This window comes from Podarcis muralis, chromosome 15 (genome assembly GCF_964188315.1).
Source record: "Podarcis muralis chromosome 15, rPodMur119.hap1.1, whole genome shotgun sequence".
Taxonomy (NCBI): Eukaryota; Metazoa; Chordata; class Lepidosauria; order Squamata; family Lacertidae; genus Podarcis; species Podarcis muralis.
The window spans coordinates 34,159,928-34,187,167 of record NC_135669.1 but is presented as its reverse complement, the minus strand read 5'-3'; the positions used below and the strand labels follow the sequence as shown (position 1 = coordinate 34,187,167).

Genomic DNA, 27,240 nt, shown 5'->3' with positions numbered 1-27,240 from the left:
GACTTGATACAAACGACTTAAAAAAACCACCCAGAAACATATGCATTAATTAGAAGCTGTGGGCCTGGAAAATGCCATGCCAAGAAAGCAATTAAGTGAAGGGACACATAGCATATGGTGCCTGATGCTGCATCAGAGAATAAGAAAAAGAAAAGGGGAAAAAACACCAGAAAGTCAGGAAAAAAAAGTCCAGAAAATCTCTCCATAATGATATGCGCGCCATAAGCACTGCAGATGAAAAACAGGCACCTCACATCCACTCACCATATCTGCTGTTGAACAGAATTTGCACACATTCCCTCAGGGTGTTGATATCCTCGGTTTCTTTTATAAAACCGTCCCATTTATCTAGCAAAAACAAAACAAGAAGTTTCCATATGGCATCTCCGGCACAGAGGCTCCCCATCCCTCTCACTCTGCCCTCAGGAACAAGGTTTGTGGTTCCTCTCTACTCTGAGAGCAAGCCTGAGCTTGAGGGGAAGGGGGAGGCTCCAATTGTGCCAGCTGCACTGGGTTCAAATCCTGGGCGCTGGACGGTTCCCTTAGGCAAACCCTGCAGCTGGCAAATGGAAACAGTGACTGTAAATCACCCAACGTTAACACCAAGAGGAGCAACTGGCTACTGGATCAGGGCCTATCTAGCCCAGCAGCCTATCCCCAACCGGACGCCTCTTCTGGGAAGCGCATAACCAGAGCATGGACTCAACTACGCTCTGCCCAGCAACTGGCTTCCAACCTCCATTCATTTATTTACTTAAGACCATTTCCATTACGGCTTTAAAAAGGTACCCCTGCCCGTACGGGCCGATCTTGACAGACTCTAGGGTTGTGCGCCCATCTCACTCAAGAGGCCGGGGGCCAGCGCTGTCCGGAGACACTTCCGGGTCACGTGGCCAGCATGACAAGCTGCATCTGGCGAGCCAGCTCAGCACACGGAAACGCCATTTAACTTCCCGCTAGTAAGCGGTCCCTATTTATCTACTTGCACCCGGGAGTGCTTTCGAACTGCTAGGTTGGCAGGCCATTACGGCTTTATACGTAGAGAAATATCTCACAGCAGTGTGCAGAAAACCAAACGAACAACCGATGTTACAAAAATACACGACAAACCCAGTCATTTTTCTTTATTGTATATTATTGCTTAATATCCCGTCTTCCCTCCAAGAAGCTCAAGGTGGCATACGTGGTTCTTCTCCATTTTTCTCCTCACAACAACCATGTGAGGTAGGTTAGGCGGAGAGATTGTGACTGGCCCCCAAACCCGCAGTGAATCCCATGGTTGAGTGGGTCACAAATTTTGTGCAAGTAAGCCACAGGCTGTATAAGTACACATCTAAAGGTAAAGGTACCCCTGCCCGTACGGGCCAGTCTTGCCAGACTCTGGGTTTGTGCGCCCATCTCACTCAAGAGGCCGGGGGCCAGCGCTGTCCGGAGACACTTCCGGGTCACGTGGTCAGCGTGACATCGCTGCTCTGGCGAGCCAGAGCCGCACACGGAAACGCCGTTTACCTTCCCGCTAGTAAGCAGTCCCTATTTATCTACTTGCACCCGGGAGTGCTTTCGAACTGCTAGGTTGGCAGGCGCTGGGACCGAGCAACGGGAGCGCACCCTGCCGCGGGGATTCGAACTGCCGACCTTTCGATCGGCAAGCCCTAGGCGCTGAGGCTTTTACCCACAGCGCCACCCGCGTCCCTAAGTACACATCTAATAATTGCTTTTATTCCTTAATATGGATACCACGTACAACTTGCAGCTGAACATCATGGAATCACAGAACTGTAGAGTTAAAAGGGACCCCGAGGGTCATCTACAGTGTAGGAATCCCCTGTAATGTAGGAATATTTCATCCTAGGTAAGGCTCAAACCCATAACCCTGAGATTAAGAGTCTTAAAGGTAAAGGGACCCCTGACCATTAGGTCCAGTCGTGGCTGACTCTGGGGTTGCGGCGCTCATCTCGCTTTATTGGCTGAGGGAGCTGGCGTACAGCTTCCAGGTTGTGTGGCCAGCATGACTAAACTGCTTCTGGCGAACCAGAGCAGTGCACGGAAACGCCGTTTACCTTCCCGCCGTAGCGGTACCTTATTTATCTACTTGCACTTTGACGTGCTTTCAAACTGCTAGGTTGGCAGAAGCAGGGACTGAGCAATGGGAGCTCACCCCATCGCAGGGATTCGAACCGCCGGCCTTCTGATCGGCAAGTCCTAGGCTCTGTGGTTTAACCCACAGCGCCACCCACATCCCTGATTAAGAGTCTTATGCTCTACATACTGAGCTAGGTCGGGAAGGCCCAGTCATATGTTTTAGGACTTGGGAACTGCTCTCTGCTGGCTGATGGAAGATGTGGTGGCAATTCACCACAATGGGCTCATACAGGGAGCAATTACTGCAGCTCCCTTCTGATGCACAGGAATATTCTGAAGTCAGATGGCTGGTGTTCACACATCCCCACCCATAAACAAACTGTGACTAACTCTGTAAGTACTAAAAATATTCTAAGAAAATTTTCATGTTAATAGCAGCATCCAATATTCACATGGCGATAAACTGATGGGTCAAGTAAATTTGGGACTCACGGGCTGCTATATCAAAAAGGTTGGAAACCATTAGAGGGACCACCGTGTTCTGACTCAGGATAAAGTAGTCTCTAATGCTAGGGAGGGAATTTGCCGAGGAAGGACCACGTGAGCCCAAGGCTCGCTCATGCGCCGCTAAACTATGGTTTGGCGCTGCATGCAAAGCGGTCGATGCTCTCAATTCGTTCCTACGAAAGACCCCTGCCAAACATCCAAAATGAATATTTCATATCGGAAGGATTATCCAAGCGCCTAGGTAATTATTGACACATCTACCTCAAACATTGAGTTCATGACCAGACTTAGAAGAGCGGAAGAAACAAACAATGTATGCGGGTCTAAAAATGGGAGAGTAAAATGCTTGGTAAAAAAATGCTTGGCAAAAAATAAAAATAAAAAAGCTAGCGCCGTCAGCCGTTGCTGTTTAGTCCTCTTCACATCAACACTGACGCAGAGATGCAGGTGCGAAACATGACATGGACACCCTATCATTTGCGTATCTGGCTGCGGTGCATGAACTGTGGCGCCGTTGCGCTGCCCTTCCGGTTGTGGTAGTGCTGCCGCTCAGCAGGACTGGGGCAGGGCGCAATGAGGGAAATAACTAGGGTGCCAGTGGCATGTGTGGGTCTGCATTTGCCACTGCTCTGCCCTGTCTCAAGGCTGGCAAGCGGCAGCACTGCCAAGGCTGCGAGTGTGGTGCTCCCACTTCATGAAGGGAACATGATGGGACAGTGGGGTTGGGTGAGGTATAAAGGGGGAGTGGGTTGGCAAGGGGGGGCGATTTGGCAGGGAGCAGAGTGGTCCAGCTTGGCAAGCAACGTGAGCAAAGGTGGCAGCCCCTCCTAAGAAACAAAATTCCAAGAACAATAAACTTAATAATGCCCCAGGCCTTAAATCTGCCATTCTGATTGTTCCAGAATAGGTTTAGCTTCTGCCAATAATCTGGGCTTGCCCAAACGCCGTACCTTTGTCGCTCTATGGTTCCTAAGCAAGGGGGCCCCCCGTGATTTAAAACCCACACGTCGACACTCCTAAACCCCTTCTCCGTTTCGCAAGCGCCAGCAAGCGTACCTGATTTGTCGTGTACTATGGAGAACAGAATGCGTTTGGAGGAGTGTACGTTCTGGATGAGCGGACCGCCGGGGAGAGCAGATTTCTGTCCTGGACCTAGGAAAGAACGAAAGCAAAAATGAATGAATGAATGAATAAGAAAGATGAGATTTTGTTTGGGGGGGGGGAGGGAAATCCAAAATGGCAAGGACAAATGGAAAGGTGTTGGGCACAAACAAGGCTGGACTCCATCCCTCCTGACCTGATATGCAAGTTTCAGCTAAGGCTATTCCAGCTCAGAGTCAGGCCTGTGTGCCAGCATGCAGGGTCCTCTGGCAGCTGCCAGGGAATCTGTGCCCCCGCCTTCTTTAACAAGTATTGGGTGGCTCGACCTGGAAGGCAGTATTTCACATCCAATTTGAACGGAGCCGTGGGATCCTTGCCTATTAGCAACCACCGTCATATGGGGAGATATCAGCGTTTGCACAAGGGGTTGTGTGACCCCCCCCCCCAAAAGCATGGGAATCTGTCTTCCTGCTGCTAGGAGAAACTGGAGCTTATTCCAGACCACCTCTCCATTTCAGCTTCCGTTTGGAAAGGGCCGCAGCTCAGTGGCAGAAGGCCCTGGGTTCAGTCCCTGACGGCAACCCCAGGCAGGGGACTCCCTGTCTGAAACCCTGGAGAGCTGCTGCCAGTCAGTATAGACAATGTTGGTCTGGTCTGGCTCAGCATACGGCAGCTTCCTATGTTACAATACTTGGCTGCAAACCCCAAAGTGAGCTTTCCTGGGTTCTCTGAAACGGAGCTCAACCTAGAATCATAGATCTGTAGAGCCGGAAGGGATCACAAGCGTCATCTAGTCCAACCCCGTGCAATGTAACCTTTTGCCCAACGTGAGGCTCACACCTCATGCGATTAAGAGTCCCATGCTCTGCCAACTCAGCTGTGGCTCCTGTGCCTTTTGCAGGCATCGTGGGGGACATAGCTGCAGTTGCGATGCTACAAAAGCCACCAGGACAGGATTCCTGGTTCCCCAACCCAGTTTAAGTCCCGATCCAAGGCATTTCAGGGCCTCTCCGTAGGCTTCGAACCAGCCACGCCTTGGACAGCAAACATTAAGGCCATTACCACAGCAGTCACCGAACTCCTGTGGCGAGGGCACCTTCGCTTCTCCTGACAGCCGGGGCCTCAGCATCTCGCCGGCTGTGCTCATCCCGTGCCGTCCGGAAGGACCCTCCTGCTTTATCTCCATGGCGATCTGCGCAGGGAGTGACACCCCGTACAGGAAGCTGTTCGTAGTGACCGCAGGAAGAGCCTCTAGGTTGGCCGGCTTAGCGTGCACGTGGTTCAGCCCTGGCTCTCGATTCCCCTTTGACATTTGGACGGGGCCGCTCGCCTCAACAGGAGGGTTGGGGTCCCAGGCGGAGTCCTCAGGAGGTCTGAGAAAAGGAGAGAAAACTGCAGCTAAATTGAAATTGAAATACTTTATTGTCACTTGTACAACTTGTATACAGTGAGATTACACGAGCACTCATCTCTCTTAGTCTTAATTCCCCTCGTTTACGGACGCACACCCACCAAATCCAAAAGTCAGCTGCCCTGTTGTTATCTTTTCATTCAGCAGCCTAACAGCCCACGGATAGAAGCTGTTCTTTACCCTGTTGGTGCGACTAATCATGCTTCTACAGTGGTACCTCGGGTTAAGTACTTAATTCGTTCCGGAGGTCCATTCTTAACCTGAAACTGTTAAGCACCACTTTAGCTAATGGGGCCTCCCGCTGCTGCCCCGCCGCCGGAGCACAATTTTTGTTCTCATCCTGAAGCAAAGTTCTTAACCCGAGGTACTATTTCTGGGTTAGCGGAGTCTGTAACCTGAAGCTTATATAACCCGAGGTACCACTGTATATCTTCTGCCTGAGGGCAGGAGATCAAGAAAGTGCCGGCCAGGGTGCGAATCATCCCTGAGAATTTTTCTCACTCCCCTGAGGCAACGTTCTCCTGCTATTTCATCCAGCGGATTCACGGGACAGCCCATAATATCTTGTGCTGTATTCCCATGTAAATGACATGGCAAGGGACCCAAAGAGGGTCGTAGAACTGGGATCAGCCTCCGGGGTCAAAGGCAGTGCTGAAGACCACTTGCTGGGGAGAAAGAAATGGAGAGGGCAGTTGCCTCCCTGTCCCGCTGCTTCCCTAAGGCAGCTTTCCTGAATTCTGAACAGGATTTCGTTTCCTCGTGTCCTATGCGTTCTGTGAGATGTGGGGAGGAGAGGGCTTTCCTACTCCGGCAGCCTTCTCGGAAAACTCCATCCCTCCTCCGGCAGCCTGCTCTTCTCAGTCGCCCACATTCAACTCCACTGACCATCTGCAGCATTAGAAATCAGCCAGGCGCCAGCTGTGTTTTGTGACTGGCGCAGGTCCAATTGCAACCACACAGAAATCTCTGGAGGCCAAGTTGGTGGCGGACATCTTCATCTAGCTAGTCCCTCCAGCTTTTTCAAGCAGGTAAGCAGAAGAGCTTATTTACTGCAGTTATCTCCCACCTTTTTCTCCAAAGAGTTCATTCCCCTCCTCAGTTAATCCCTACAACAACCCTATCAGCCAGCCCAAGATCACCCAGTGAGCTTCATGACTGAGTGGAGATTTGAACCTTGATTTCCCAGGTCCTAGTCCGACACTCTAACCACTACACCACACTGGCTTCCTAGAGTACAGTCGTACCTTGGATCTCAAACGACTTGGCCCCCAAACAAATTTGCCCCTGAACAATTGAAACCCGGAAGTGTTCCAGTTTTCGAATCGTTTTCAGAAGTCGAATGTCCAGCACAGCTTCCAATTGGCTGCAGGACGCTCCTGCAGCCAATCGGAAGCTGTGCCTTGGTTTTCGAACTGTTTCAGGAGTCGAACGGAATAAGTTCAAGAACCAAGGTACGACTGTACTTCTGTTCTATAAAGGTAAATAAATATGGGGGAAAGCAAATTGTCACATCGAGAAGGATCTGAAATATTGAAGCTTGCATTTGTTTTATTCTGCATTGTTTTATTGGATGTTTTAATGTGTTGTAAACCACTTTGAGATTTAATTCCCTTTAAAGTATAAAGCAGTATAGAAATGAAATAAATAATAATAAATGCCATTGCAAAAAATAAAAAAGGCATCTAGACATTCCGTGGTGCCAGCCATAACCTAGGTTTAAGGTGGCTTTTCGTGATTAGTTTATATTTCTGAGTTTCTAACACTGACCACCTGCATGCAATTCCTGCTCACTTATGCCTACCAGGCTAGCGCTTAAATGCAAGGTTGCAACAAACCACAGTTTAGTGTGGCATCCAACCGCAGCCATGGCAGGACAGCCCATTTCATCCTTATGCAAAGTGTCTGCAGACCGGCTCTTGAGGCCTGAAAGTATTAGCTGAGCACTGGGCGGGGGGACCCCCTTACCTTTTGAGCCTGAAGCACATGCTGTGGCTGTGCTCCAAGATGGCCATCAGCGATTTCGCATCGTACTCGGCGGGCCTCCTGAAGGTGAGCCCGTCGGGAAGCCCAGCAACCATCAGAGAGCCAGGCTCTTTCAAGAACTTCTCGTAGGGGAGTTGCACCACACTGCTCTTCCCTAAGGCCTCGCCTGGGGCAAAAAGGAAGAATCACAAACACAGATCAAAACAGAGTTCAGATTTTAGCTGGGCCACGAGGTGCTCCTGGGCCCCAGCTCTTTGCCACACCATTACCAAGAAATGCAAACACTGTTTGGTTGGAGAATTGCATTGTGGAATATGGAAAAGTTTTGGCGTTGTTGGATTACAGCGCCTTTCAGCTCCTCTGGAGTAAGCTGACCACCAGCTTGCCTTGACCTATACTGCCTCGCAGCCCTCGCCTTTGGCCCCCCTGATGACCCGCCGGCTCACCCTCCCAAGCCCCACCTCCCCCAGCCCCTCCTCCCCCGCCCTGACACGCTAGTAGAGAAGATACCCATAGACAACATGACCTAGACACCCTACAGCAGAAGGCAGCAGTGACTGAGCCCAAACCGAACTGGACCCCAAGCTCTTCCTTACTGTAAAGCACGTCAAAGACTTCTTCCACCATCTTCCTGAGAAGGTAAACATCCGATCCCTGGTCCGGGGAGATCCGGGGAATGGTCCGGCCAAAGTCCTTGGGCTTCTTCTGGCCATCCAGATCCTGCTCTTTCCTCTGTTGGACTCCTGCCAACAGGGAGAGGGAGAGGTGGAAGTTCAGGAGGCGGGCGCTAGGACCCACTGCCGCATCTCAGACCAAATGTGGTCCCCGTCTAAGGCCCTGCCCCTTCTTCCGAAGCCCCGCCCCTCAAGGACTCTGCTCCATAACCTGGAGAACATCAGGGATTGAACTGTTGAGCCACAGTCTATCAAGGAACTGTCAAGCGTTGCCCAGGTCAACCACAGGGCAGGGAAGCACGGGAGGCATGGAATGCAATTAGCTTTTTATTAACAGAAAACGACAACACAGTAGAGTCCTTCAGTTGCTCTGAGATGTTGCTGAAACTGACCACTAGCCCCACACTTTAGCCTCTCCCTCTGAATCCCTCCCAAGCACATAAAGGCTGTGTCAAGGGAGAGGGCTCCTCCTATGGGCTGTCCTGCCCATTGTTCAGCAAGATCTGGGATCTAAATTGTCGTCTTCTGTCTCGTCCCTGGGGGGCTCTTGGGCGGGGGGCTCCCACCACCATAGCTGTCAACGTTTCCCCTTTTTTAAGGGAAAGTCCCTTATTCTGAATAGGATTCCTCGCAAGAAAAGGGAAAAGTTGACAGCTATGCCCCCCACTCTTCCTCATCCAGCAAGCCCCTGACCCAGTCCCTTCCCTAAGGAAGGGGCAGAGAAATATGGCCGAAAAGCAAAAGGGAAGATCAGGCAGAGATTTTTAAAGGAAATATTTTCTTAAATTTTATTTCTTAAACCCATGGTTTAAGAATCAAACTGCCCCTCAAATTCCAGCCTCTTTGCTCCACTTCTGGCCGTGTGAAACACATACCAGGAGCGAAGCAAAAGGCCACAGTCTTTGCTAATGCTGAAAGCTCAGAAATGGATTAGACTCCGGGCGAAATTCGCAGCTGGTGCAGACTCGGCACATAATCCAAGCCAGCGTTGACCTTGACAGCCTAGCAAGGCTAATATTTGCCGGAGAATGAACTGTTCTTGAGCAGTCCCACTGAGGGGATTAAGCATAAACTCTCTGCCAGCATGGAGCACGCAGGCCCCCGCCTGGTTTTCCTAGCACATCAGAAACCTCGGGATTATAACTAAGCAAACATGTGTTTTTTGTTTACAAGGCTTTAAGCCACTTTGTCCCGCAGAAAAAGCCCAACTCGGAAGAGCTTGCCTGCCTGCCTGCCTGCCTGCCTGCCCTCTGAGCATCCTGCAAATCAAACCCATGCAGAGCTCAGTCAGTAAAGTGTGAGGCTCTTAATCTAAGGGTTGTGGGTTTGAGCCTCACTTTGGGCAAAAGATTCCTGCATGGTAAGGGGTTGGACTAGATGACCCTCGGGGTCCCTTCTAACTCTTACAATGCCAGGATTCTGTAATCCCATCACAACTGAGTGGTGGCTCAGTCATACACAGTGGAGGCTGGCCCACTGGGGTAAATCATAGCATTGCCCCACGAAGGGGGATTGGAAGCGCATATATATATATATATATATATATATATATATATATATATATGGTGTGTGTGTGTGTGTGTGTGTGTAATTAAAGTAAAATTCACAAAAATCTCAAAGCCATCATCTTTCTTGTCTTCATTCTTGTAACTAGCCTTTATTGGCCTAAGTTAAAACAATAAAATCATAAAATCATACAAAGTCATCCAAACACATACCATATATAAAAGACTAGATAACCACCATTGAATAAATCAGGCAACTTTAGATTTAGCTTTAAAGATCTCAGCTAAGTACCCGAAACAATCTTGGTAGTTTCGGGAGTATCATCCCTCAACAAATTTTGGATTACAGACACTTTGCAAATCGATATTTTTCACTGTAAGGGAGTCAACTAGGAGATCTGTGCGACGGGTGTCAAGAAGAGGGCAATCCATAATTATGTGATGTGTTGTATCTGGTGTTTTCTTATTACAGGAACCAAATCTGTTCTGGAAGGGGATTTTCTGAAACCTTCCAAACAATACAGACATGGGGGGGGGGATGCATTTAAGATGAGCTAGCATAAAAGATCTTTCATTCTCCAGGATATTCCCAGCCCTACCTGGAGATGCTGAGAATTGCAACTTGCATGAAAAGCTGATGTTCTAACACTGAACGACAGCTGAAACACACTCAGTTTCTACTAACAGGCTTCTTGGGGGAGTCTGGCCAGCCACTGTGAGAACAGGGTGCTGGACTAGATGGTCCACTGGCCGGATCCAGCAGGGACCCTTTGTATGTTTATATGCCATAGTAGGAACAAACGTGTCCTGAAAGCTTCACATCTGCCTGCCCCTCTTCTACAACAAAAACAACAATTTATTATTTATACCCCGCCCATCTGGCTGGGTTTCCCCAGCCACTCTGGGTGGCTCCCAACCGAATATTAAAAACACAATACAGCATTAAACATTAAAAACTTCCCTAAACAGATGTCTTTTAAAAGTAAGATAGTTGCTTATTGCCTTGACATCTGACAGGAAGGTGTTCCACAGGGCGGGTGCCACCACTGAGAAGGCCCTCTGTCTGGTTCCCTGTAACCTCGCAGAGCGGGAATCACCAGAAGGCCCTCGGAGCTGGACCTCAGTGTCTGGGCTGAATGATGGGGGTGGAGACGCTCCTTCAGGTATACTGGGCCGAGGCCATTTAGGACTTTAAAGGTCAGCACCAACACTTTGAATTGTGCTCGGAAATGTACTGGGAGCCAATGGAGGTCTTTCAGGACTGGTGTTGTATGGTCTCGGCGGCCACTCCCAGTCACCAGTCTAACTGCCGCATTCTGGATTAATTTCAGTTTCTGAGTCACCTTCAAAGGTAGCTCCACGTAGAGCACATTGCAGTAATCCAAGCGGGAGATAACCAGAGCATGCACCACTCTGGTGAGGCAGTCCGCAGGCAGGCAGGGTCTCAGCCTGCATACCAGATGGAGCTGGTATACAGCTGCCCTGGACACAGAATTGACCTGCACCTCCATGGACAGCTGTGAGTCCAAAATGACTCCCAGGCTGCGCACCTGGTCCTTTGGGGGCACAGTTACCCCATTCAGGACCAGGGAGTCCTCTATACCAGCCCACTCCTTGTCCCCCAAGAACAGTACTTCTGTCTTGTCAGGATTCAACCTCAATCCTCAATTCTACAAGATTGGGGCAGGCCCAAGACTGAGGAAATATGGCTCTGCAACCATCCTATCCAGTTCTACCCAAGCTTAAGGTGTGCAGGTAGCAGGATCTGACCTCGCCCCATCCTTGCCAGACGCAGGGCAACCCAATACTTACTGCAGAACTTCTTGAAATCCGCTTGGACCTCCTTCCTTGTGTTCATGAAGATCCTCCCTTTTTCCGTCCCGACGACAAAGGTGTTTTCATCGTGGACCGCGATACAGGCAACCTCAGCGTTGAGTTTAGAAAGTGCTGAACACTGGGAAAGAAAGAGAAGAGAGAACCAGGGTGGTTTGAATTTAATCATGATTTAGTCTACATGTTTCTGTCTTGTCTTTCTGACACAAGGGTGGCTTAGCAATGGGAGTGTAATAAAACAGCATGTGAGAATATTTTAAGAGATTGCCATACCAGTACCAGGAAATCTTCTTCTGGACTGCTGCAAAAGCATTCTATGCAGGAGATTTACTGGTTGCAGGTATGACCTAACACCAATTCTGGCCTGAGTGCAGCTGTCAATTAGTTTCTGGAAGTAGTGGTTGGTGCAGAATGCTGCAGCACGATTGCTGACGGGAGTGAGGTCCTGTCAGCATATAACTCTGCTGCACAGAGACCTACACTGTTTCCCAATTTGCTAACAAGTCAAGTTCAAAGTGTTACTATCAGTATACAAAATGCTGAGCATCTTGGAACCAGTTTGCCTGCAAGATCAGCTTACCCAATACAGACCCACCTGACTGCTTCGATCTGCAGAACCGGCACTGTTACAAATGCCCCATAATACCCATTCTGCATTTGCAAAAACTCAATCTTTTAGTGTGGCACCACCTACACTACGGAACTCCCCGCCTCTTGAAGGCAGGTGCCTTCACTGTACTCTTTTCGGTGCCCACTAAAAACATTTTCTCCTGGGCAAGCCTGCCCAGATATGTATACTGTTGATGGACCATTGATGCATGCTTCAACCTGTTTTTAGTCTATTGCTGGCTTTTATTTTTTGAATGTTTTCAACTCTTGTTAATTGTTTTCATCAATAATTTCATTATTTTATCTTATTTGTAAACCACTTTAAGTTTGTTTGGGGTTTTTTTTACAACCAAATGGCGTATAAATTTTAAGCATGTACACACACATAATTTTTTTATGTGCATTACGAAGCACAACTGAAGAGGTCTCTGCCCCACGTGACTTACAAACCTACGGATCCATTGCAGAATTCTCACGAAGCTACAGTTTCAGGGGGTGAGAACAGCGTATGGGGAATCCATTTCAGCTTAATCGGTTTCAAGCAAGTGTAGTCTAAATGTGTCCCCCTGAACAGGGCTTTTATTTAAAGAGCTTCTCTCTTTATTTATAGCATTTTGAAAATATGTGTGTGTGAATAAACACACACACACACACACACACACACACACACACACACACTGTTCCCTGTCTGATCTCTTTCGTAGTTAAAATAAGATCACTTTTGATGCAGAGATGTAGCCAGGCACACACATCTTGTATAAGGAAAAAAATAAACTTATGTAAGATTCATCATGGGATTCATTTTATTTTAATCCATCAAAAAGCAGAGAGGGGGAGAAGACTTCTTCTTTTTTTGCAGAAATTCATGCAAATTATTTTCTTTTGTCACAGAGATAAAAGCCATCACTGTCTTGTTGTGGAAAACCTCACCCAGGAGTTTGCAACACACAAGGGACGATCAAACAGCAGATTCCAGCATAAAGGTTAATAGAAACCTCAATATGTGTTCTTAAAGATTCTGACTTCAAAACCCTTCTGGCTGTGGATGCGAGGAAGCGGTTTTCACTTCAGAGCCCAAATCCCTGAAGCTGTTTGTCCGTAATATCAGCATAAGGCAACAGGAGTGCCGTGTCCACTCTCTGACATGTTCCCAAGCACAGCTCATAGTCTTCTTCCCTGTCCCTAGGAAACATTCCAGGACTGATCCTTCCCCCTCAGTCACATCACAGCAGCTCAGCAAAGAGTGAGCAAGAGGAAACGGGCATTAAATTTTTTTTTTTAAAAAAAATAGTCATGAAAAAGGATAAAAGAAAAAATAAACAATTTCACAACTCTTAAACTACCTTATACATAAGTATATGTTGAAGGTAAAGGTAAAGGGACCCCTGACCATTAGGTCCAGTCGTGGCCGACTCTGAGGTTGCGGCGCTCATCTCGTTTTATTGGCCGAGGGAGTTGGCATACAGCTTCCGGGTCATGTGGCCAGCATGACTAAGCCGCTTCTGGAGAACCAGAGCAGCGCACAGAAACGCTGTTTACCTTCCCACTGGAGTGGTACCTATTTATCTACTTGCACTTCATGCTTTCAAACTGCTAGGTTGGCAGGAGCAGCGACCGAGCAACGGGAGCTCACCACATCGCGGGGATTCGAAGCGCCAACATTCTGATCGGCAAGTCCTAGGCTCTGTGGTTTAACCCACAGCGCCACCCTCGTCCTAAGTATATGTTAACCAAACTTAAAAATGAAAATATACAGAAAAAGTTAAATAATAAAAAAGAAATGAACATAAGGGTACACCTGTGTGACTTCCCTCCACCTCAGTTCGACTTACTTTATGTATTAGAATCTTATTATCATTGCGCAATGAAATGGGCATTTTTGTGTGCCATAAAAACTTAACATGCGCCTGCTGGGTCAGGACAATGGCCCATCTAGTCCAGCAACCTCTTCTCACTGCGGCCAACCAGATGCCTGTGGGAAACCCGAAAGCAGAATGAGCCCTCTCCCCGCCTGCGATTTCCATCAACTGGTATCAACTGGTATTCAGAAGCATCGCTGCTTTATTATTTATACCCCGCCCATCTGGCTGAGTTCCCCCAGCCACTCTAGGTGGCTCCCAATCGAGTGTTAAAAACAATACAGTAGTACCTTGGGTTAAGTACTTAATTCGTTCCGGAGGTCTGTACTTAACCTGAAACTGTTCTTAATCTGAAGCACCACTTTAGCTAATGGGGCCTCCTGCTGCTGCCGTGCCGCCGGAGCACGATTTCTGTTCTCATCCTGAAGCAAATTTCTTAACCTGAAGCACTATTTCTGGGTTAGCGGAGTCTGTAACCTGAAGCGTATGTAACCTGAAGCGTATGTAACCCAAGGTACCACTGTACAGCATTAAATATTAAAAACTTCCCTAAACAGGGCTGCCTTCAGATGTCTTTTAAAAATAAGATAGCTGCTTATTTCTTTCACATCTGAAGGGAGGGCGTTCCACAGGGTGGGCGCCACTACCGAGAAGGCCCTCTGTCTGGTTCCCTGTAACCATAGCCAAAAAGCCCCTGGCTGCCTCCTCCAAGAATTTGTTTGGCACCAACTCGGGTGCTTTAAAAGAAGAACAATCACCAATCTAACTATGGGCTAGTGTGAAGCAGTATTTTTAAAAATCCGTCCTGCATATTACAACATGTCGCTGAGTTCTAGCACCTCGTCACTTTGTGGCAGGCATCCCCAAACTCGGCTCTCCAGATGTTTTGGGACTACAATGCCCATCATCCCTGACCACTGGTCCTGTTAGCTAGGAATGATGGGAGTTGTAGTCTCAAAATGTTTGCGGATGCCTGCTCTGTGGAGTGAGTGACCATCACAAAAGCAGCAGAGCAGCGGTGCCTCAGGAAACAAGATACCAGAGGGGACTTCCATAAGTCTTGTCTTGAGCACATACACACCTTCCCACCACATTAAAATTTGCATATCATGCGTGGTTTGGCCCTCACCAAGATCTCTGCTAGCCCCTTCACAAAGAATTCACACTTTAAGGTTTTTTAATGTCGTACGGTTTGGTGCAGAGAAGAGGCAGAGGAAGAAGCTTACCATAGAATCTAAGGCAGATACTAAGCTGGTGATGACTTCATCTTTTTGAGAGAAGACTAAGTGCCACTGGTCAGACCTGGAGTTGTTTGGAAGCCCCTCAGACAGCTTCCCCAGCAGTGCCATAGCCACCTGGAAATCAACAAGAACGAGATCTACGTTATTATTTATTATTTATATTTATATGGCCGCCCCTCAAAAAAAATTGTAAAATACTCCATCCCATACAGTGGTACCTCGGGTTAAGTACTTAATTCGTTCTGGATGTCTGTTCTTAACCTGAAACTGTTCTTAACCTGAAGCACCACTTTAGCTAATGGGGCCTCCCACTGCTGCCGTGCCACAGGAGCACGATTTCTGTTCTCATCCTGTAGCAAAGTTCCTAACCTGAGGTAATACTTCTGGATTAGCGGAGTCTGTAACCTGAAGTGTATGTAACCTTAAGCGTATGTAACCCGAGGTACCACTGTATTTTAAAAATACAGCAATTACAGCAAGAAAAACTATTTGAAGAAGAAAAACAATATAAAACTCTTTTTCCAATGGAAACAGAATAAAGACGCATGGCAATTCAGATCAAAACTACACCAGAGCATCAGGTTTCTTTGAAAGGCACAAGCCTAGAACTTGTTTCAAAACACAGTCTTGTTCAAATGTCTGGTCAAATAAAATAGTCTTTGTGTGGTACTGAAAGGATCATAAGGAACGTTCCAGGTGAGCCTCTCTGGGGCAGCTATTCCATAACAATGGAGACACCAGAAATAAGACCCTCTCCGTCACTTGGTGGGAGCACTCAGAGCAGGGCATCTAAATATGACCTTGAGGTCATCTAAGACACAATTGTTTAGCTCCTAAGCTGTTTAAGGCTCTATAGGTGAAAACCAGCATTTTACACTGAGCCCGGAAACCGACTGGGAGCTGGTTACAAGCACTGCAGTTATAGGAGTGAAAGGCCAAGTCCCTGCTAACGGGCTTGCGGTTGTGTTTTGAACCAAACTGCAGTTTCCAGGTCGTTTTTAAACGCAGCCCCATTTACAACATTCCCCAGTTGCAGAATGCCCTGCCGAGAAGCTTCCTAAAGACATGGGTATAGAAGAGACGGCACCTTCTCACGTTTGATAGGAAACCCTCCTGTTCACAGAATGCTCCTACGTAAGGGCTGCCAAACCTATCCATTCTTAAGGAAATCAGCCCTGAGTGCTCACTGGAAGGACAGAGCCTGAAGCTGAGGCTCCAATACTTTGGCCACCTCATGAGAAGAGAAGACTCCCTGGAAAAGACCCTGATGTTGGGAAAGATGGAGGGCACAAGGAGAAGGGGGTGACAGAGGACAAGATGGTTGGATACTGTTCTCGAAGTTACCAGCATGAGTTTGACCAAACTGCGGGAGGCAGTGGAAGACAGGAGTGCCTGGCGTGCTCTGGTCCATGGGGTCACAAAGAGTCGGACACGACTAAATGACTAAACAACAACAAAGGGCTGCCAGGCCAGGAGCAGCATTAGAAATTCCCCATGTGCCACGGGCGTTTTGCAACTGGCACAGGTCCAACTGCGACCCCATGGAGATCTCTGGGTGCCACTCTGGCGACGAGCATCTCCGTCTAGCTAGTCCCTCCAGCATTTTTCAGCAGGCAACCAGGAGAGTTTATTTAATGCCTTTACAGTGGCACCTCAGGTTAAGTACTTAATTCGTTCCGGAGGTCCGTACTTAACCTGAAACTGTTCTTAACCTGAAGCACCACTTTAGCTAATGGGGCCTCCTGCTGCCGCCGCGCCGCCGGAGCACAATTTCTGTTCTTATCCTGAAGCACTATTTCTGGGTTAGCGGAGTCTGTAACCTGAAGCGTATGTAATCCGAGGTACCACTGTATCTCCCACCTTTTCCTCCAAGGAGTACACGGTTCACCCCCCACCTCCTCAGTTAATCCCTACAACGGCCCTGTGAGGGAGGTTCAGAGGCTGACGGGCCCAAGATCACCCATTGAGTTTCAGGACTGAGTGGGGATTTGAACCCTGCTCCCCCCCCAGGTCCTAGTCTGACACTTTAACCACTATACCACATGGCTTCCTAGAGTACTTTAGCTATGGGGCAGCTCTATAAATTAAGTAGGTAACTAAATAAATACAGACGTACTTTGGAAGTCAAACGGAATCCATTCCGGAAGTCCATTCAACTTCCAAAACATTCCGACTTCCAAGGTGCAGCTTCCGATTGGCTGCAGGAGCGTCCTGCAGCCAATCGGAAGCCACGCCGGACGTTCGGCTTCCGAAAATCATTTGAAAACCAGAACAATCACTTCTGGTTTTCAATCGTTCAGGAGTCAAAACGTTTGATTCTACAGGCGTTCGGTTTCTGAGGTTCCACTGTATGGGGAAAGCAAAATGTCACTTACAGAAGGATCTGAAATATTTTCCTTGAAGCTTGAATTTGTTTTATTCTAGGTTGTTTTATTGGATGTTTTAATGTGTTTTAAACCATGTGGATATCCCCCCCCCTTGAAATATAAACCAGTGTATTATTTGTTTATATATATTTTTATTTAATATTAATTTCATTGTTTAAAAAAAAGTGCCTAGACATTCCGTTGTGGCGACTGTAACCTAGGTTTAAGGTGCAGTTTGGCAATTGGCTCATATATCTGAGTTTCTAACATTGGTCAGGAGCATCCCAGATCCTGCAATTTCAGGGCCCAAACCTGAAACTTAGTGATGGCCCCGCTGATGTCATGGGGGTGGGCCCTGGTGATTCTTCCTTTGCACTCCCTCCTACCACTTATTCCTGGAGATGGAGGTTAATGGGGAGAAGGGTTGGAGGGAGCTGAGGAAGGCAGGACCACCACCCGAATCCACCTGGAGAGTCTATGCAATACAGTGGTGCCTCGCAAGATGAAAAGAATCCGTTCCGCGATTCTCTTCGTCTAGCGGTTTTTTCGTCTTGCGAAGCAACCCCATTGGCGGCTAAGCGGATTAGCGCTATTAGCGATTTAGCGCTATTAGCCGCTTAGCGGGCTTAGCGGCTAAGCTGTTAAAAGGCTATTAACATCTTAGCGGCTTTGAAAAGGGGGGGGGAAGCGGGGGGGGGGAAATGGCGAGACTCGCAAGACATTTTCGTCTTGCGAAGCAAGCCCATAGGGAACTTCGTCTTGTGAAGCGCCTCCGCGACGGAAAACCCTTTCGTCTTGTGGGTTTTTCATCTTGCGAGGCATTCGTCTTGCGGGGCACCACTGTAATTTGCAGTCGCTTGCAAGCTGTGCGCTTAGTCTTCATAATAAAAAAATAAATACATTTAATGCCATTCTTGCTCACCTGGTGATTCCTGCCCTCCTCCTGCCACCTGGAGAGGGGCAGGCAAACCTGGAAACTTGGGGGTCTGGCAACCCTTATCCTACACATTTGGATTTTGACAACTGTTATGCGCTTGGATCCTATTATTCCTCACCCCTCACCGTCTTCCTGTTTCACGTCCCAAACACCTGCCTCCTGCTGTAAACGATTTTTGCGCAGTAACATCGGGTGGGTTTTTTGTTTTTGTTTTATTAAACGAAACCCTGCCTCACTTCTTCATCTTCTTTCTACAAACAGGCTTCTGTAGTTCCCTTGGCCTGGCTCTCAGGGAGGCAGTGAGAAAAGAAGAAGACTGTGTCTCAGTTACACCGCTGCAGCCTGTGGGTGGAGGGCTGCTATGACAAAACGCTCCGTCTCGAGAAGGGGGGGGGGGATTTCTCCAACACAGAAAAAAGCAGAAGGAGGGAACGGAGGGAAGGAATGACTAGAATAGAATAGGGGTGGATGGGTCAGTCTATTTCCAGACCGTATCAGTTTTCTGTGTGTTCATTCATAAGTCTATTCCATCTGTTTCCCTATCCACTTGTGATTTCTTTTTCTGAAAAAGATGCGTCTTAAAAATACGTACAGAGCCGTCTTTCCCATAGGGGTTAGTGGTGCGTTGTGCCGGGGCGCCGGCCTCTCAGGGGCGCCCCAGCAAGTGGGGGAGCTGCGCGGCTTTGCCGAAGGCCTCACCCTTTCCCTGAACCCCTGTCAGCTGCGCCCCGCCAACCATAAGGCTGGCAAGTGTGCAGCTTCCCTCCCAAGCCTCTGCTAGGATCACTCTCCTGCAGCGGCATGGGGGAGAGTTGTGCCCCCCCATGGCTGGCAGTGCGCAGCTATGGCCACCCCAACACTACCCGTGGTAATTCGGGGGCGCTGGGCGGATTTTGCACCCTGACACTGCATCTGCTAAAGACGGCCCTGAGTACGTATTTCTGAATGCATTTTATCATTAAGAAATACCGTATTTTTCGCTCTATAAGACGCACCAGACCACAAGACGCACCCAGTTTTTGGAGGAGGAAAACAAGAAAAAAATATTCTGAATCCCAGATGCCAGAACAGCAAGAGGAATCGCTGCACAGTGAAAGCAGCAATCCCTCTTGCTTTTCTGGCTTCTGGGATAGCTACGCAGCCTGCATTCGCTCCATAAGACGCACACACATTTCCCCTTACTTTTTAGGAGCAAAAAAGTGAGTCTTATAGAGCAAAAAATACGGGATTTTTGGCGTGCCAAAAACTGAATCTCAACTGTTTTTAAAACCTCAGGAGAGCTGCATCCCAATCTAAAAAAAATTGTATACCACTACTCATATTGGTTTTTAAAAAAATGAAACAAAAACAAAATCAGAGTGGTTTACAGCAACCATACATACAATGAAAACCATGCAAAAATTCAAATTTAAAAATTAGTGCAAATCAGGTTGGTGTTGCTTTACAAAATCTTTCGAGCATCCCTGGGCGAAGATACAGGACTCCACAAATGATATTGACGTGATGTCACAGTCGAAAAACTTTTCATCCCCCTGCCCCCACCTCCTTGGGCTACTAAGCTCCATCAACAGCTATGAAATTTATTTATTTATTTGTTGTGTTTATACCGCAGGCACAGTTCTGCCCCCATCCCCATTTTATCCCCTCAACAGCCCTGTGAGGTAGGCTAGGGTGAGAGATTGTGACTGGCCCAAGGTCACCCAGTGAGCTTCATGGCTGAACAGGGATTTGAACTTTGGTCCTCCGAGCGACGCGGGTGGCGCTGTGGGTTAAACCACAGAGCCTAGGACTTGCCGATCAGAAGGTCGGCGGTTCAAATCCCCGCAACGGGGTGATCTCCCGTTGTTCGACCCCAGCTCCTGCCAACCTAGCAGTTCAAAAGCACATCAAAGTGCAAGTAGATAAAGAGGTATCGCTCTGGCGGGAAGGTAAACGGCATTTCCGTGCGCTGCTCTGGTTCGCCAGAAGCAGCTTAGTCCTGCTGGCCACATGACCCTGAAGCTGTACGCCGGCTCCCTGGGCCAGTAAAGCAAGATGAGCGCCGCAACCCCAGTCAGTCACGACTGGACCTAATGGTCAGGGGTCCCTTTACCTTTAACACCGAGGTCCTAGTCTGACACTCTGACCACTGCACCACACTGGCTCTCGTTTTGCAACAACTCTTTCCCCCCGCCATGGATGCATGTTCCCCGTCACAGTGCTACTATTCCCAGAGCGGTCTAACAACCAACCGCTCTTCACAGAGGGACCTCCAGGAACTGTAGCTCTGTGAGGGGAACAGGGGTCTCCTAACGACTCTCAGCACCCATAACAAACTACAGCTCCCAGAATGCTTTGGGGGAAGCCGTGAGGGCTTAAAGTGGTGTCGTATGCGAATGTGGTCCTTGTGGGAGCAAACTCCACTGCTAAAAGGGAGTGGCGATCAAGATGGCCATCACTCACAGTTGTGGGGGTGGGCAGGGGAAGAGAGACAGAAAACCTCTAATGGAGGAGAGGAGGAGGAATTGTTGAGTCTGGGAGCGCCTGTCTGGAGAATAAGAATGAAGCCAGCTCGGTTTAACTCAATTTGCTAAGCAGACAAAAAGATTCCTCAAGGCTCTGTGGGGTTCTGGGATCAAACTCCTTCTCCCCAACATGTAAGGATGGATGCAAAATACGAGTGGCAGAGGAAAGAAATGAGGAAGGAGATGGGGGTGTTTTAAATGGGTTGGCCAATGCCTTTAAAATATATATCATAATTGAATATTTTCTTCTAATGAGCAATTGCTAAGAGCAAGCCTGGATGCAGATATTGACTCTGAGCAAAACTGCCGCACTCACAAGGAACATACAAAGGCCCATCCAGACACAGAATCCAAACCCTCCCAGGGACAGTCCCAGATTTACAGAAGCCATCCTGGTGTCTGATTTAAACCTGGAATGTCCTGCTTTCCCTTAAGGTAAAGGTAAAGGTACCCCTGCCCGTACGGGCCAGTCTTGACAGACTCTAGGGTTGTGCACCCATCTCACTTAAGAGGCCGGGGGCCAGCGCTGTCCGGAGACACTTCCGGGTCACGTGGCCAGCGTGACAAAGCCGCATCTGGCAAGCCAGTGCAGCACACGGAAACGCCGTTTACCTTCCCGCCAGTAAGCGGTCCCTATTTATCTACTTGCACCCGGAGGTGCTTTCGAACTGCTAGGTTGGCAGGCGCTGGGACCGAGCAACGGGAGCGCACCCCGCCGCGGGGATTCGAACCGCCGACCTTTCGATCGGCAAGCGCTAGGCGCTGAGGCTTTTACCCACAGCGCCACCCGCGTCCCTGCTTTTCCTTAGGAAATCCCTATTATCATCAAATAAATGTTGAAGGGTATGGAGTTATGCAACCCCAGAGCCAAGAAGATAAGTAACTATGCAACCTTTAAAAGACATCTGAAGGCAGACCTGCATAGGGACTTTTAAAATGTTTAATGTTTTATTATGTTTTTATATATGTTGGAAGCTGTCCAGAGTGGCTGGGACAACCCAGTCAGATGGGCGGGGTATAAACAATAAAATTATTATTAATAATATGGAATAGTCTAACAGAGTTGCCATATTTTGAAGAGCAAAGAAGAGGACACATATGCCAACTTCTGCTTTTAACCATGGATCACTATGATGACTCTACCCATGAATAAAGAGTACATGTCCCAGAAAAAGAGGACCTATGGCAACCTTAGAATAGGACATCCCTATTTTCATCAGAGAAATGTTGGAGGGTATGAGAATCATAGAGGTAGAAGAAGAAAGAGCTAAGTTTATTATAGGAAATACAAGGCTTGATAGAAAAATAACCTTGTCCTATCCAATCTGAAGATTCAAAGAACCATGGGGAAAATTTATAATTTATCTTAAAAACCATTGTAAACAGTTAAAATCGTTAGTAGGATTGGAATAACACTTGCAGTTTAATGGTGAATTTTGGTCACAATGGAGAGGTAAAAGATTTGCATTATTATAAAAGACGCAGGAGGAAATGATTAATAATAGGACCCACAAAGGAGAGGAGGGAAATTCGGGAGATTCTCTTGAATCTTGTTTCTATGTTGCATGTTGGATATGACTGTAAAATTTTAATCTGAAATGGGACTGGCAGAGATGACTGGCAGAATTCGAGACCGGGGGAAGGAGGCGGTAGAAGAAGATTGGAACAAATTTAAAGTATACCTTAAAAACTGTTGTAATTTGGATGAAAATTAGGAGGTCAGGGAGATAAGAGACAAAGAACTACAGCTGTTTTAATAAGTTAATGAAGTTAAATTTATGAAAGGGTAAATATGTTTATGACTAAAGGGTTGCTGGAAAAATTTGAAATAAGGATGCAGAAAAGGGGTGGTATGGGGAGGTCCATTTTATGTTTGTTTATGTTTTTGTTATGCTTTTTTGTTTATGGAAAATTAATAAAAATTTATTAAAAAAATATAATAAAATTTTAATCTGAAAAACCAAATGAATAAATTTATCTATATAAAAAATAAGATGCAAAGAACCATGCTTGCTTTTTCATCTTTGCAAGAGAGAGAGAGAGACTCAGCAGCCTGACTCAGCACTAAGACTTCATCCGTAGTGAAGAAAAAGAAGAGTTTGGATTTGATATCCCGCTTTATCACTACCCGAAGGAGTCTCAAAGGGGCTAACATTCTCCTTTCCCTTCCTCCCCCACAACAAACACTCTGTGAGGTGAGTGAGGCTGAGAGACTTCAGAGAAGTGTGACTGGCCCAAGGTCACCCAGCAGCTGCATGTGGAGGAGCGGGGAAGCGAACCCAGTTCACCAGATTACAATTCTACTGCTCTTAACCACTACACCACACTGGTGTAGGCTGCAGTGAAGGCTCCAGCTCAGCAGTAGAGAGCATAAGTCAACCCTGCTGGATGAGGCCAGGGGCTCATTGAGTCCAGTGTCCTGTTCTCACAGCTGCCAACTAGATGAACCTATGGAAAACCCCGCAAGCAGGACCTGACAGCAGTAACGTTCTCCCCTCCTGCGGTTTCCAGCAACTGACATTCACCTCGAGCTCCTTAGAGAAAAAGGTGGGGTACAGATGCAATAAATCTATAATAAAATAAGGCAGAACGGGGGAGAGAAAATGCACCGTTCACCCTACTTAGGCTGAGTTTCAGTAAAAGACGACGACCAGCAATTTATGCTAAAGGAGGAAGACTTGCTTCCGAGGCCTCAGAGTTAGCAGCCACCGAGCAGGAAAAGGAATGCAGGTTCAGCTTTTGGCATCTCCAGATAGGCTTGGGAAGGACTCCAGCCTGAAAACCTGGAAATTTGCTCTCTAGGTGGAGCTGGGAACCACTTTTCTCTGCCTGAAACCCTGAGGATTCGCTGCAAGTCAGTGCAAACAGCACTGGGGCAGGCCAGGCCAATGGTTTTTACTCTGGAGAAGACTGTGCAAGGTGCCGTCATGAAGCAAATGGATTTTTGCTGATCCGGTGAGCAAAATCCTTCACCACTGTCCTGTTCTGGTAGCCCCTTCTTTCACAGCCAAAGGCTACAGCAGAAATTCTGGAATGCAGAGAAAGCAACGTGACCTGGTTTTTGACGGTTGCAGACAGATATCCGGGGAAGCCAGCGGAAGGAGAAGAGGAAGCATATGGAAGTGGAAGGAGGAGGGGGCGGGTTGAGGGTGCGTTCGGGACATGGGGAGCACAACAAGAGGAGCGTTTGCCTTCCTTGGGAGAAAGTTCAGCTTTGTTTTGCAATGTCTCCAAGTCTTCACCAGGTCCAAGCTTTTACCATGGCCACTTTTTATTTACTTTTGAGAACGGCAGGTCTCTAGTCCTTATGATGGGAGCTTGGGCTGCAAAAGGATGTGTGGCAATGCCTGATGAATTCAGAAGCAGTGGAGAGAAGGGTGTTGATCAGCTCCAAAAGTCTGAAAAAATTAGGATTCTGTTTAGGGTTGCCAAATTTCAAAAAGTGAAAATCTGGACACAAAAGTTGTTGAGCTTTTTCTACAAGATCTCAAAAAAACAAAGAAGATTTTGAGCTATTTTAAAGGAAATTCACCATACGTCTGAATTTTCCCGGACATTTAAGCGATTCCCGCCCAGACACTGTTTCCAACGACTGAATCCTGGCAATGTCTGGAAAATTCCGGCCGTATGGCAACCCTAATTCTGTTGCCATCTTTGCACCTGCTCAATTCACATGCTTATAAAGCTTGACGATCCTGAAAGACCTCCATTGGCTCCCAGTACGTTTCTGAGCACAATTCAAAGTGCTGGTGCTGACCTTTAAAGCTCTAAACGGCTTCGGCCCAGTATACCTGAAGGAGTGTTTCCATGCCCATCATTCAGCCCGGACACTGAGGTCCAGCTCTGAGGGCCTTCTGGCAGTTCCCTCCCTGTGAGAAGTGAGGTTACAGGGAACCAGGCAGAGGGCCTTCTTGGTAGTGGCACCTGCCCTGCTACTGGATCTCTTGCTTGTGCCAAACCTGACTTGGACAGCTCTGGCTTTGCCTGTCGCCTGACCCTTTGCTGAGCACCCTGCTTGCTTGGACTCTGACCAGCCCTGAATGCTGCTTTGGTTGCTGACCACACTGGCATTGGTGCTGGCAAGCCCTCTGGTTGCTCAGGTGCCCAGTGAGGACAGAAGAGTCAGGGAGGATGGGAATTATACATTTGGGATGGAGAGCTAGATCAGGGAAGGCTGGATCACATTACTTCTAAAGCCCTGCCCAACTCTTTGTCAACATCAGTGACAGAGAGCTTTGCTCTGGCCCAACCTTTCTGCTCCATTTGGTGCTCATCTCAATAGCTTTTAGCTCACTGAAGAAATCAACTCTTCAGGTGAACAAGGCAGCAAGGCAAGAACTGAAATGGAAGGAGGAGAGCTGACCACAGAAGGGACCACCATTTTGGGGGGGGATCCATTTCGCTTTCCCTCAGCCCTCTCAGAGCATAGGAAACTGCCTGGTGCTGAGTCAGGACACTGCACCCATCCAGCTCAGTAATGCCTACACTGGCTGGCAGAAGCTCTCTGGGATTTCGGACTACAGTGGTACCTCAGGTTAAGTACTTAATTCATTCCAGAGGTCCGTTCTTAACCTGAAACTGTTCTTAACCTGAAGCACCACTTTAGCTAATGGGGCCTCCCGCTGCCACCGCGCCGCTGGAGCACGATTTCTGTTCTCATCCTGAAGCAAAGTTCTTAACCTGAGGTGCTATTTCTGGGTTAGCGGAGTCTGTAACCTGAAGCGTATGTAACCTAAAGCGTATGTAACCCAAGGTACCACTGTACACAAATAGAGTGTTTCCAGTCGCTTTTAACCACCTCTCTCTCCTGTTGCACATTGAAACCATAAAAGCCTCTTGGGCCCATTAACCCAATACAGTTGCATCACTCCCGTTTTATGAGCTGAGGGAAGCTTCCATGGGAGTCCCCCTGGCATGCACGTCCTTTGAACCAAACTTCTGCAGATGCAGTTTCCCATTAAGTGCAGCTTCGCGCAGCTTCTCAACTTGCCGAAGGAGGCTATAAAAGGGCTAGAAATGCAAACACACGGTATACTTATTTTGCAGGACCCCAGGAATTATCTACGAGCCTGCGATCGCCTCCTGGTAATGTCGCCTACAACATCCAAAGGGCAATCTCCAGAGAATCATCCTGAGCATTTCAAATTAAAGCTAAGGTTTTAGCTCCCAAGTTTCTGAAGGAAAACTTGCAAAGCGGGCGGGAGTTTTAGGTGGCAGTACGGAAAACAGGAATAGGTAGAGATGGGCAGGGCAACAAGGGAACAGAATAAACTTATTTATACTGAGTCAGGCCGTTGGTTCACCCAGCTCAGTATTTCCTACACTGGCAGGCAGCAGCTCTCCAGGAGTTTGGACAGGGCTCTCTCTCAGCCCAACTCAAGCTGCAGGGAATTAAATATGTGACCCTCTGCCAGGTGCTCTATCAACTGAGCCATGGTCCCTTCTCAAAGTTGGGTTCTTTCCTTTAGAACAGCTAATTTTTCTCCCACATAACCCTCCGCTCATTTCTTAACATAAGAAGAGCCTCCTGGATCAGGCAGTGTCAAGGCAGGAGTCGGGATCAGGTCAGGAATAACTCACAAGGCATCAGTAAAGTTAACTCTTTATCCAAAGAAACCAAACAGCTCAGGCCTAGTGAGCACAGCAATTCTTCCCAGTAGGTCTTGCCTCCTCCCTCGGGTCCTTTCCTTGCAACCGGAGACTTCTTCGGCTTGTCTATCTTTGCTCCTCCCTCTTCATACCTCTTCTGGTTCTGTCACACCAGAGGGAGGGAAGCTGGTCACAGCAGGAGAGGGAGACCCCCGGCTTCTTCAGCAGTCTGCTTCATCTCTGCCTCTTCGCCCCCTTCCTCTCCAGCCTTCGCTTCTACTTCTGATTCTGGACTGCTCTCTGCCGCAGCCTCTTCCCTCTCACTAAACCCTGTTCCCCCTTCAGCTCAGACACCACCACCTCCCAGTCTTCTCCCTCTGACCACCACTCCCTGTGCTCTGAGCCTTCTTCCCTTGGGGGTTCCCTAGCTGGTGCCTCCCACCACTCTCTCTGCATCCAACCAGTCCATGACAGGCCAGTGGGCCATTAGTCCAGCATCCTGTTCTCACAGTGGCCAAGCATTTGCTCACAGCGAAGACATGACTCTCCCCCTCCTGTGGTTTCCAGCAACTGGAATTCAGAAGGATACTGCCTCTGACTGTGGAGGCACACGTCCCAGCCATCATGATAAGCTGTACCCTCCTTGAATTTACCCAGTTCTCTGTTAAAGCCAGCCAAGTTGGTGGCCATCACTCCTGCAAAAGGGTCCATAGTTTAACAACGTGCTGCATAAAAAAGTCCCCAATCTTCCAACAGTCAGACCTGGTCTCTCCCTGCAAAACTTCGCCTCTTCCTTTCCCAGTCCCTGGGATCAGCATGAAATTGAGAACGTGCAATGCGCTTGTCAGAGTAGGTGGAGCCTGTTGCAAGCCTCTCCCGCTCTGCCATAACAATGCAGGGTGGGTGGAGCTTAGGCAACAGGGGGAGGAGTCTGAAGTTTCATTTATTATTCTTTTTTTTAAAAAAAATTAAATTTACTGTATTTTTTGCTCTATAAGACTCACTTTTTCCCTCCTAAAAAGTAAGGGGAAATGTGTGT

At 48.1% G+C, this 27,240-nt stretch overlaps 1 protein-coding gene across 7 annotated transcripts in view; it reads right to left on the bottom strand.

Moving 5' to 3' along the window:
• The window catches only part of GTF2IRD1 (GTF2I repeat domain containing 1), a 90,908-nt gene that overhangs the window by 30,166 nt on the left and 33,502 nt on the right, over positions 1–27,240 (bottom strand). For 3 of the 7 annotated variants that reach the window (XM_028707429.2, XM_028707431.2, XM_028707432.2), the window contains exons 1-8: positions 18,094–18,195; positions 14,791–14,919; positions 11,076–11,217; positions 7,681–7,827; positions 7,067–7,250; positions 4,753–5,063; positions 3,646–3,741; positions 265–348 (exon numbers count right to left, since the gene is read on the bottom strand). In XM_028707429.2, the coding sequence (XP_028563262.2) occupies positions 265–348; positions 3,646–3,741; positions 4,753–5,063; positions 7,067–7,250; positions 7,681–7,827; positions 11,076–11,217; positions 14,791–14,919; positions 18,094–18,180 (1,180 nt within the window). In that variant the 5' untranslated portion in view covers positions 18,181–18,195. Of the gene's footprint in view, positions 1–264; positions 349–3,645; positions 3,742–4,752; positions 5,064–7,066; positions 7,251–7,680; positions 7,828–11,075; positions 11,218–14,790; positions 14,920–18,093; positions 18,200–27,240 lie in introns of those variants that run through there. The other 4 variants (XM_028707430.2, XM_028707433.2, XM_028707434.2 and 1 more) reach the window with 3 other exon arrangements.